We start from the raw sequence: 12,743 nt of genomic DNA, 5'->3' as shown, positions 1-12,743 counted from the left end.
AATAATACCAGTTTTGTTGGCTCGGGCCTTCGGACCTTCGGGGTAAACAAGACTGGAAGTTATTTTAAATGTATTTTCTTTTACTATCCATGGAAAGCTGTATATAATACGATGCGATAAATAACTATACATTATATCAAACCTAATACTTTTCTAATAGTAAAATATTACTAGTAAAATTATATTAATAAACAACATTAAATCAATTAAAAAATACACCAAATAAACATTTAAAAGCAGGACCAATTGAAACCAAAATGGAAAGCTGCTCCTTATGATTTCTAAATATTCTATGTATAATGTAGCTATGGGACTACTTATATTTACTTTTTACATCATTAATAGCATCGCCCCTAACCTCTTTCTCGTAGGAGATTCACAAAACAATCTGTTGCGTTATATTTATTTATTTTAGGCTAGGACCAGGTCTTCTTACTTCAAGTACTTCAAAACATGTGACATTGTCACCCAGAGCTGGATCTTTAAATGTGTAGCTGTTGCCGTTGCCGCTGCCAGAGGTACAGCCACTAACCTAATAGCGATCTTTAAATCAAATTGGCTAAGCGTGACCACGGCTTTAAATCTTTAAATCACAACCACTTTTTGAATTTTCAGTAAAAATATGAAGGGAAAAAAATAATAATACGTAAAAACTTCAAACATTAAAAAATCCTTGTTTTATTGGCAGCACGGCTACGAATACGGCTACGGCAACGGCTACACATTTAAAAATCCAGGAGTACTTTGTGATTAAATATCCAACTATCTAATTGGTGATCCCAGTTTGGAAGTTCTAACAATGAAATGGGTCTTTTTGGACAAAGGCATTCTCCTTACTCTAACTAATTAGTGTCACATGCCGAACATGGCAGCAGGATGCCATTATTTTCTTCTGTTGTAGAACGTTTGGAAGTTGAACTTCGTATTGTAATGCTTTGTGCTTGTTTATGGACAATAATTAATAATTCCCAGGCCAACCAATCATAAGAAGCTCTTTATAGTGTCTATAAAAAAATGACCTCAAACAATACAAGTGACCAATGATAGGCCAATTACCAATAGCAGGCCAGTATACATTTTGATTAACAAATGGTAGGCCAGTATGACATCTTTTTTATAGGATCTATATAAAAATCTTCCAATAAAAAACTCAAAATATTTTTTTTATGTTTATTTAATGTTATGTTAGTTTGGGTTGTGTATGTGATATTGGTTAGATTAAATTAAAAAATAAAATTTTAGAATCCATGTGAAATAGAAACTTTTTTGCATATGAGTTTAATCATATTTTTGATTTACAATATCGTAAATTTTATCCTGACCAAAGCGGGAGGATAACAAAAAAGAGAAAGGGCAAAGATATGTTTTTACATTATAGCAAAGATTGCTGCTTTAATCATTGTAACAAGGGTGACAACATTCAGTATTCAAACAATAGGACAAAGTTTTACTATAATTTTTAAAACAAGGTTTACAAGATACATCAGTAACGAAGCTTAATTGTAAAAAAGATTACTAAAAAATCATAACATTCAATCAGACGAACGAGCAAGTTTTGTTGTAGAATAGATGCCCATTGGTCATGGAAACTTTGCGAAAAATTTTAAACTTCTCTCTCTTTTAGCAGCCGAGATAAATAATTTCCTTCCTTTACGACTCTGACAGCGTAAGGATGCAAAAACGAAAAAAATAAGTTATTAAGAAGAGACAAATTATAAAATTTTGTAGAGATACCTTTTTAACAAATTTCAGGCATCTTTCTTTGGTAACAGTTGAGAAAATGAAGCTAACATAAATTTTGAATTTTGTAGTTTTGTATACGGGTCAGGTTTTTATATGTGCAGAAATTTTATTATGATTTAATAAATCTTGGCAACCAGAAAATTACAATTTGTTAGACTTTCCTAATAAGGCTTTACTTCTTTGTACTTTTGTATCTTTGATAGTGTTTTTTATTACATTGAAAAATTTGTCGCTGTCATATGTATAAATACAAGTTCAAATCCTAAGATCAGAAATAGATAATATGTCAGCTATTTTAAAAGCCATAATGTCGACGTAAACCATTGATATTGCTTTCAATCTGCAAAAATCTATTAATGTTGTACATAGTAGTAAATCTGCCATGTGTTAACTTTATTTAAGAAATAAAGATTTTATATTTTGTTGTGGTTAACATTCTTGCAGATTTCTCCTGAATTAAGGAATTGGTCATTTGAAGATAAATTAATCTTAGCTACTTTATCCATAGGCTTTACATGCCCAAATAATATATTTTTCAGCGTCTTGTGTTATAACGGATTGTCCTACGCCAAGTTAAAACCTATACTTGGAGGGGGTTATAGGAGGTTCTTAAAATTTAATTTAGAGACCTGCCTTTACTTTTTTTCTTTTTCAAAGATAAAAATTCAACTAAAAAACCCTGTGCGCTCCACTGACTAATTTTATAATTAACAAAGCTTCTATTTTTGATTTTTTTGAAAAGACACTTTTATCATTATCTAACTATATTTAAAATCTCCAAGTATCTATCCCTCTCTCCTCTGTTTGTATGTTAAAGTATTTTCAGTGAATACATTTATGTGTCAGATTTAAAAATACACTGTAAATAGGATTTAACAAGAAAGTTGGTGTTTTGAGTAGCCCAACATAAAAATGAAAGAAACGCTTTCAGATCTATTTTATAGTTGCGCCCCTTACCTATTGGTGCTTTGAATTTTAGCTTTCTAACTCTCTTGATTTTAAAATTTAGGATTAGCAATTTCTTTAGAGACAATTTTGATTTGGGGAGGTTGTGTTGACCAACCTTAATAGCTTAAAACCTGCAAATGAACAAGTATATATCTATTATTCAATAAAACCTTTTGATTTGAAAGTCTTCTGGAACATATTAGTTACTTTTATATCTTGATTTATCATTTATCACGCAACCTCTACCATATAAAGTCTTAGTGCGTTCACTTAACTAAATAACCTGTTTATTGACCTCCCCCGGTTTTTAATTTTTGTTTAACTTTTTTCTTCGCCTGTTGGGGGATCTAACACTGCGGGGCCCTTGCCCACATAAGGGAAGGGGGTCTTCTAACCTTTACTAAACCAAACTTAAAATATGCATCAAAAGTATGTGTTTTCCAAAAAAGTTACTATGAACCGTAAAATTTGTTAAGATATTTACAAATGCAAAATGTTTTATGAAACTCAGAGAGAAGATTATTTGTAGCATTGCTACTCAAAAGATTAAGCTATTTCTAAGATTAAATATTTTATATAATATGAATTTGTTTTGGTTGATTATCTTATTTTTTTCAGACCATACATTTGCTTTATTTTCTTTCTTAAAGTTATATTTCTTTAGATAAAGCCCTCTTAAATTTTAGAAAAATCAAATGAAGTTACAATTAAATTATTAGTACCCATTTTTCCATTAAGACCTCAATAAGGGCAAAGTAAATGTTTTGAAATAAAGCCTTCCTAATATTCGCCACATAAAAAAGGTTATAATTATATTATTACCCAAATTAATCATATTTTACTTTTAGTAAATTCAGGGAAATAAGGATATGTAAATGGAGTCTTTATATTTTCTATTTGTAAAACTTCACTGAATTACAGGGGTATTTATGTAACATCTGTTCGGTTAATTTCATATCTTTCGAATGAAATAACCCCTTTTTCGAGTCTATATTTTTAACGGTAAAAATTACGATAATCTTATATATCTAGAAAAAATCAAACGACCGAACGTACATGTTATAGGTTAAAATAGCAATGACCAAAAATGAACTTCCTGTCTAGCTCAAGAAAACACGCGTAAAATATGTTTTTTTCGCGATTTGTTACCGATCCCCTTTTGCCAGGGAATAAGGTATTATTACATTATATTTTGCAATGAATGGGTAAAAACTGCAAATTCCAAAGACATACCACATTATAAATGTGACAGTACTATAACTGGTATAAAAGGGTTAAAATGCTGTAGTTACATTATGTATCTAAATAATTTTAGGAATGTATTTTAGAAGGATAGAGAAATTAAACTAAATCTGTAATTATTTAAAAATTAGGTATCCGTTCATAGCTACCAATCTATATTATAGTTAAATTTAAAAACAACATTAACAGATGAATTTTTATCAACCGCTGATATGATTCTCCTTTACAAAGTATCTTCTCATAGGTCCTAGGAAGGTTTATGACTATTGTTGGTGGAGAATAACTTAACCCTACCAAGAGTAAACGCCCGTAGAAAAAATGACCCACCCAACAAATTTTATTTTTTACTTTTTCATTTTAAAACTAAAATTGAAAGTTTGGTAGTGGGTAGCTTCCTACCCCCCCACCCACATCAAGAGACCTCTTGGGGGAGTATACAATAGTTTTAAACATAGGGTTGCACTATATATACGCGTAATTTGTTAACTGGAGGTTGTAACTCATAATTTAACATAATTTTAACTTTGAAAGAAAAAAAGGAAAATTTATATAAAACACGTTTTTATCCTGAATTTGAAGATTTCATTGAATTTTCACTTATTCTTTCGAGGGGTTTTGTGGGGACACTTTTTATATTTTTGTGCCATTGTCGTCTCAGTTTGAATAATTATTAGTTTGGGCTAAATATAGACGCGAATAACCACACCCCCCTTCACCCCCATTAATTTACACCCCTTTCATTTCTACCTTTCACCCATTATTGTGACAGGGAAATGGATAGGACACCCGAAGAATGACTATTTCGCTTCGAATGTTTAAATGATGAAAAGAAATGAACAATATCAAGCAGAGATTCGTAGATGTGAAATTTTGCCTTTAGTAGCAAATAAGTTTAAAAAGTAGGATTGCTTAAATATCAAATATGTATTGTCCTTTCTCTTCCCCATAAGATAAATTTGAGAATTTTGCAAATTACTATAGCATGCTAAAATAAACATCATTAAAGTAAACAATTCTTATGAAAAATTATTAAATTGATACAATTTATTTCTTCTGTTGCCTTTTCTCTTTCCAAAATGTTGTAATCCTAATTCGCCATTAAAAAGGATGTAATATTTGAAAAGGTTCAGAAATATAAGCTTTTTTATCCGAAGTATAAGAAAATGGGCATTTCAATCTAGGATTACCTATTTTTCTGTTAATTGTCTTTTCTTAGAGCTAGATAAGTATACCTTACATTTGAATTAAATATATGGTGAAAATTAATTGTACTAACACGGGATTGCACCCATTTAATAACACAATCTTTAAATGGTTAGGTTAGCCACGCAGATGGTTGACTACCGCAAGGTTTATTATGATCATCGTATAGGTGAAGTTCGTGGGTGCAATTGGGGGTCAACTTAAACAGATGTTTCACAAGTCTTTAGTTCTGAATTATTTTTGGACCCAAACTTTAATTATTAAACCTAATAATTTTCAAACCTTTGAATGAATTAATCCTTGACCGATCATAATTTTTGGGGTGGCTATATAATTGAGATATCACCCTTCTTTATGAAAGAAAATTTTGAAAGGTGGCTACAACCTCACTCCCCTCTCACCCCCCCCCCCCCCCCCCATTCTCTCCCGACAAACATAATGGGCAGGTGTTGAACACCCTACCCCTCTCACCCCCTGTGAATAAAAGGGGGTGAGAGAAAGGGTAAAATTTAACCCAAATTTGATATCTTCTTTTGTAAAAACCATCTAATTTTGTCCCCCTTTCCTTAAAGGGACATTCCTTTTTATGGTAGCTGTTTAAAAAACTTATTCGTTGTCTCAACAACTTTGGGGACTTTTAATTTGTTAAGTGTCTAAACGTTTCAACCACTAATTGTGATCTAGATAAGTGGTAATTTTGTGTATTATTATGGGGATGTACACTAACTTATCGGCCATTACCATATCCCTTTAGATCCATGCGTATTTCTCTTTATGAAAGGAGGATATAACAAAATATGAGAGTCTACTTTAAAACAGCCTACGGGCACTGTATTCATCCTAAATTAAGTAATCAACCATTAAAATAGACTTAGAAAATTTTATAAATTAAATAAAACATGACTTAACCATGGGGAGCGCAGCTTAATACGGAAATAAAAAATCTAGAGTAAAATGGATTATAAATTCTAATGGCATAATAATTTTAAAGCAGGAAGAAAGAAGGATTAAAACCATAATTCAAAATTCGCTCTGATTTTTTTTGGGTATAATGAAATCGAATAATAAATTGGATACAGTAAAATTATTAATCTACCAAAGGCATATGGATTCGCACTGAAGCATATTGGTATCTATTGTTTCCTCTCTGAATCGCTAACGTTAAGTGACTCTGTTAGATGTACGGAAAAACTCAAATTACAAAGTAGCTACGCTAAAGTAGTAAGTAAAAAAACTATTTCAATTTCATATTTATTAATAACGAAGTTTAACAATCTAATCTATAATAATAATAGTAATATAATAATAATTAAATTGATTTAAATGATTTTTTTACTGAATGAATTTTTTTGTGAAATAATTTTGATACTTAGCAAGACTAGTAAAAAATTTAGTTTGTGTTTTTTTTCTCAAAAATACACTTTTCTTTTAGAGTTCTTTTTTCACTGTTTTATAATATCCTTTCCTTGGTCTAAAAAATCATCAAAAAACTAGTTTTTTTTTGTCCTTTTATTGCTAATAATATTTGTGTTAATTTGCTTATTTATTTAAACACTGCTGTAAAGAATAGGACACACAGGAAAGGATTTTAACTTTAAATCTTTGTATTGTCCTGATAAAAATCTTACGCGGCAAAGTGCTTGGTAGATTTTCTCAAACTGATTTCAAAGATTTTTTTTCATAAATTCTTCATTTCCATTTCCGCTGATATTATATCATTATAATATAGGGCGGGTTGGTTTCACTTATTTAATGTTTGTTTATTATTTACTTTTTCTTTGTTTATAAAAATTATTCTTTTCGCTGAAAAATCTGCGATAGGGGATAAAGTTTTCTTTGGTTTTTCTTTAGGATTTGTCCAATTTTCCACAGAAAGACAAAGTATTTTTTTTCTTCAAACTTTTTTCATCCAATTTTAGATAGGATGGACTTACATTGAGAGAGGAAGAGAGGGGGGAGTTTTAGAAATGTCTTTTCTAATTTTCATGTTTTATTCCAAACTAACACTTCTATTTTGGTTTGTAGGGGAAAGTGCCTCTGTTAAATGTTGTTGCTGCATTTATATCGACATAGAAGACTATGATATACATAAAAAATCATTGAAATTTAATGTCAGCACAACGATTTCATTTCAGCAGGAAGGTGGCAGAGGTTTTAAGACAATCCCATTTGATTTATTCACAGATTTAAAGACTTTAGTCCATTTCTCTCTATATCTCCCTGTTTGGTGGTTTCTAGCAGTAATATTAGCTGTTATGTCACTGTAAGATTTCTGCTTTGGATGTACGGCTGAGATGCTGTGATTTTAAAAGCAAAGCGTCTCTGGAACTAACTTTGTCTGTCTGTTTTCTCTTTAATTCGTTTTTTGATGCAAAATCTAAAATGCTTTTGGATACATTATCTTTGGTTTTAACTTTACTGTTCTTTTTGATCTTTCAGATTATGCAAAATTATATTCAGAATTGATATAATTTCTCCTCTCCCCTGTCACGCCGCGAACGCTTGACCGCCGGCTGTCGGGCATGGGCGGCCGGACGCCGTACATATTACTGCGAACACTGGCGCGGCTGCTGGCCTGGCTGCGGATAATCCCCTGTTCTTGTTCGTGCTCCCGGATAACATCGTCAATCCGCTTGATGTTGGACCGCGTGAGAAAATCGCAGCGGCCCTGTTTCCGCATGCTGCCGTAGTTGGACGTTTTCGGGAAGCACAGGTCGTTGTAGTTGACGGCCACGTTTTGGCTGTTTTGGGCGGCTGTGGTTGGCGGTTGCTTGGCGGCGGCGTCCAGGGCAGATATGGCAGCTTCTACATTCTTCAAACATTCCTGTAAAAAAGAAAAAATACATTAAAAATTATATAAAAACATACTGCAACGAAGTAGATATTTAAATTTCCATAGTTTGATAACTCTAAATTATACAATAATTTAATTACAGGATGTTTATTTAACTTATAAACACATAAACCTATATAAACCACACAAATACAAGGTTAGTATAATAGAGAAAAATTAGCAATCTTATTTTGGAGGAAGGATTTTTTTTCTTCTATTTATTTATCCCTGTATCCTTGAATATAAACCTAAAGGTGGTAACAAATAATAGAAGTATTGCAAGAATAAAGTCATTGCAACCTTAATTAAATAAAATTAACTCTTGTGCAACTATTTATTTACTAACTTTATATGTTTGTTTTGTTTGTTTATTCAGTGTTTAGACATTACAGAAAATTTTGGAACATTTTATCCCAAGAAAAACCTTTTCCCTCTATAAATTGTCTTTATTGATAAAATTAAAATAGCTGTAAGCAAATTTGTTTTTTTGTTTGACCGTTCCTTTTATTATTAATTCAAAGGAGTAGCCCCAGTTCATGGGAATAAAATAATTGAAATATGCAACCAGCGTATAGGGTGTGTGTGTGTGTTTGTATGCATATGTGTATTCAGGAGCAATTATTCAAATTTTAATTGAAGCATATAACCCATTAGAATAGTCATTTCCGTTCACCTTAGATGAATACTTATGAATTAAAGATTTAATTTACATATTGGTTGAAAAAATAGAGTGATTTGTTGACAGTAACTGTTTAATGAGGTTAAAAATGATAACCAAATAAGTTATTTTATTCTAAAAATCAAACATACATAGGTTAAAATACCTTGTTCTTGGGTTAATAATTGAGTTCACAAAAGTCAAGCTAAAAATTTGAAATTCAATTTGAAGCCAAGATACTTTATTTCATTATTTACAACCAAATTGTGTCTGTATAACTGTATTACTGTTATTCTTCTTGACCCTTGGAAATAGTTTAGCATCTAGATTTATTCAGAGAGAGAAAAGGGACAATGGGCTGTTCATTACACTAGTCTCCAAAGTTTTCTTATTTGTTAGTTTAACAACTTTGGAGACTTTTAATGAATTTGATTGGTTGATTAAGTAAGTTGAGTGTCCAAACGTTTCAACCATTAATTGTAATCTACAGAAAAGAGAATTTTGTGTATTATTATTAAATCTATATCAATTTATCGGCCATTGTGTTATCCCTTTAGATACCTGAGCTTTATTTCATTGCAATATTTGAATCAACCAAAGAATGCTTTTAACCGTTATTTTCTTTAAAATTATTATAATTTTTTATTAACATTTATTTTCAATCAATTTATGGTACAAAAATGTTTTAAGTAATGTATTTTAGATATTTTAAACTACTTTAGTATGGAAATATTAAAAATGGGAATAAATTTGTTATTACAGTTTGAAAAATGATGAAAACATCATTAAGCTTACTGCCAGACAAAAAAATAAAGGTTTAGGACAAACTACATTAAAAACTAATGTTTGTGCAGTAAAGAAACATATTTATATCAGGGTTGTAAAATATTTGAATATCAGTTTTTGCCCTCTCCCTCCATACATTTAGAATCATTATTTTATACCAATAATATAAAACCTAATATATGCTCTCATCCTTAAGTTTGTATCAGAATACCCTTCCCTGTTCGAGACAAAAATACAAATTTGAAATTATAAACTCTTGATGAAAACTTGGTTAAAAATTCAAAACACTAAAAATTAAAAGGAGTCAATTTGTAAAAGTTTATTTGGTAGAATCCTTTTTTTGCATAGTGGACCTTACGAAACTCTCCTATTTTAAAACTAGGTTAAGTGAAGGGTCCAACGGGTGTTGAATTTATGTTTTAAGGAAAGAACAAATGTGGGGGGAGGTGTGGGGGATGGTTCTGGTACTGGTCCACTTTCAAAAGTGTGATTTTTCTTTGGGGATTAAAGTTAGTTAATGGACCGATTAATGTTTTCATTGTTTTAAACTTTCATTATATTCTAAATTCAGGTGTACAAGAGGGATATAATGTTTTTAAAAGCGAAGTTTTTCTATAATTAGGGTCGGTCCGTTTTTATAAGCGCAGCCGCTTTACAACTTATGTCTTTCTGTCTTTAGATTATATAAAATGATTATTATAAAGTAAACTAATGAAAAAGATGACTTTTGTGTGATGTTTTAAATTTCTTGTGTTAGTTTCTTATACCTACCTAATAATGGTATCATTTGTCCTATATTAGGTCTTAGAAATAATCTATTTTCCATTGATCTATCCTTGTTTTATTTAGCTTTTCTAATTTTACATTCCATTTGGTATAATTCCAATTTTAAAATCAAGGACATTCAGCTGTGTTTAGTGTTTACTAATTTTCTCAAGTGCTCACAATTTTAAATATTCCAATAAATTCCTTATTCAAATTCGTTTTAATTTATATTAAATTCTAATATAATAGAAAAAAGCATTTCTAATAGTTATTGTCTACCAAAAACTGGTTCCAAACCGTAAAGAAAATCCATGTCTTGAGTGGTTTTTTAGGCAAAGAGCAAGAATCAGTTGTTGACTAAAGTTGTGAATATGGCTATTGAATCCAATTTTTAAACGACCATGGGTATAACTCAATAAAACCATTATAAATCTGGTTCACACCCTTGCAGTACAGGGATCTAAAGGGATATGACAATGGCCGATAGATTGATGTACATCCCTAAAGATTATACACAAAATTGCCCCATACGTATATTGCAATAAGTGGTTGAAACATTTGGACACTCAACTGAATGAACCAAATTTCAATGAAAGTTGTTAGAAAAACGACTATGAAAACGTGAATATAAAACTTTAGGGACCAGTGTAATAAACAGCCCAATGTCCCTTCCCTGCTTTCAGTGCAGCTAAACAAACAAAAAAGGTGCGAGCTAGCGTTATAAACATAATAAAATTTTAAAACAAGGTCACATAAAAGTTAATAAAATTTTATGGTTCTATTTGCTTTCATTTATTGTGGGCGTTTACAAGGGGGGTGAAGGTAGGGAGGGAGGGGATATTGGCCTGTTTATTACATTAGTCCTCAAAGTTTTATTTTGCGCTTGGGACTTTAAGTCATTAAGTTGAGTGTCCAAACTTGTCAACCATTTGTTGTAATCAATTTATTGTGTGTAGGGGGGATGTATACACCCTATTTATAAAAAAGTTATAGATAACTTGGTAGACAAAGATTTAAATATTTTTTATAAGATCTGTTTAGATATCTAAGAAAATATACCAATTTTTGTTTTTATTTATGTGTGATTTTTATGTAAATATATTAGTTCTAATTGTCTTAACCTCCTTTACCCATAAATTACAAGTGAAAATTAGGTGTTCGCGAATTTTTACCAATAAAAATAATCCAAATAATTATAATATTACCAAGCAATGATATACTATATGAAATAATTGAGACTTTTTTATTCGTTAAGACATTTAATTTAGACATTTTTAATCTAAAATGAAAAAAAATCTTATATTTTAACAAATAAACTGCAAATGCATGAACACTTACATTGGTTCTGGGAACGAGATTATAACCCGAATTTAACCCTTAATTTTCATTACGTAAAGGAAGTAGGCAGGCATTGGGAAAATTTTCAGAATATTGGGTCGCAGGACTCATTAGTTTTAGATTTGTCACAAAAGGTTTATTTGTTGATAAAAAAAATCTTGAAAATGTTTTATCTACTTTAAGTTTAATTAACAGAAAAACACTATAATTGAAAGGGATTGGAGTTAATTAAAAATCAAAAAAAAGGTAAAAGATACTCTAGAAGAAACTCTAATATAAAGGTCATAGGTTCGGGGCATTACCAACCAAACGTCGGTTTTTAATAAGATGATTTATCTAGTTTTTTTTCTAAATTAAAAACATGAATTTTCCAAATTCTTGTAAATGAACATAAAGATAGGTTGATTATTCAAATATTTACTTTAATAATTTTAAGAAAAAAAAAACAAAATGTTTTTAAAAACCCATGTTAAGAAATGAAACAGAAGGACTGTGAATTTATGACATTTGACGTTAGGGGACACTAATGGGTACCTATTAAACATACATAATAATAATCAGGGACATGGAACGGTCAATAGAAGATTAATCTTCCTCCAATTATAGCAATTTAGTTCTTGCCAAAGTTTATCTTACAATATAAAATATGTATTCTCTAGTAATTGTTTTCATATATGCCATATTATTAATATTTACAAGTAACTAATGATAAGCCACTACACAGACTAAATAACCAATGGGAGGCCAGTATACATTTTAATTGACTAATGGTAGGCCAGTATGACGTCATTTTTATAGGTTCCACAAAATCTGATAAGTAAACCTATTTCAATTAAGATCTTATTACCAAAGTCTTATGTTTTTATTTTAGGATATCTGTATCTGTCCTCTAGTTGAAATAAAACCATAAGAATGCTTGCTTAATAAATTATGGGGAAGTGGGAATAGTTAGGTTCTCACTTTCACTTTCAAAATAAGGCGCGAATGACATTTTTTTATATTTAGGTGTATTGATTATAGAGTAGATGCGTTTTTATATCAAAAAACAAAATTTCCATTCTGTAGATTACAATTAGTGGATGAAACGTCTGTACACACAACTTAAAAAAAACAACCAATCAAGAGCCGTTAATAGTACCCAAAGTTGTCAAACAAACGAACCAGAAAGCGTTAGTATAAAACTTTGGGGACTATTGTAATAAAGAGCCCTATGTCATCTTCCTACCT

The 12,743-nt window shown here is 30.5% G+C and overlaps 1 protein-coding gene across 1 annotated transcript in view; it reads right to left on the bottom strand.

Annotated features, from left to right (window-relative positions):
* Positions 1–6,373: 6,373 nt before the first annotated feature.
* The window catches only part of LOC145325062 (irregular chiasm C-roughest protein-like), a 91,059-nt gene continuing 84,689 nt past the window's right edge, over positions 6,374–12,743 (bottom strand). The window contains exon 11 of the mRNA XM_080167928.1: positions 6,374–7,960. Within this exon, the coding sequence (XP_080024054.1) occupies positions 7,577–7,960 (384 nt within the window). The 3' untranslated portion in view covers positions 6,374–7,576. The remainder of the gene's footprint in view (positions 7,961–12,743) is intronic.

This window comes from Acartia tonsa, chromosome 1, assembly GCF_053477335.1.
Source record: "Acartia tonsa isolate MP-2025a chromosome 1, ASM5347733v1, whole genome shotgun sequence".
In the NCBI taxonomy this organism is placed as follows: domain Eukaryota; kingdom Metazoa; phylum Arthropoda; class Copepoda; order Calanoida; family Acartiidae; genus Acartia; species Acartia tonsa.
Note: the sequence above shows the minus strand (reverse complement) of the source record. Positions and strands in the feature narration are given on the sequence as shown.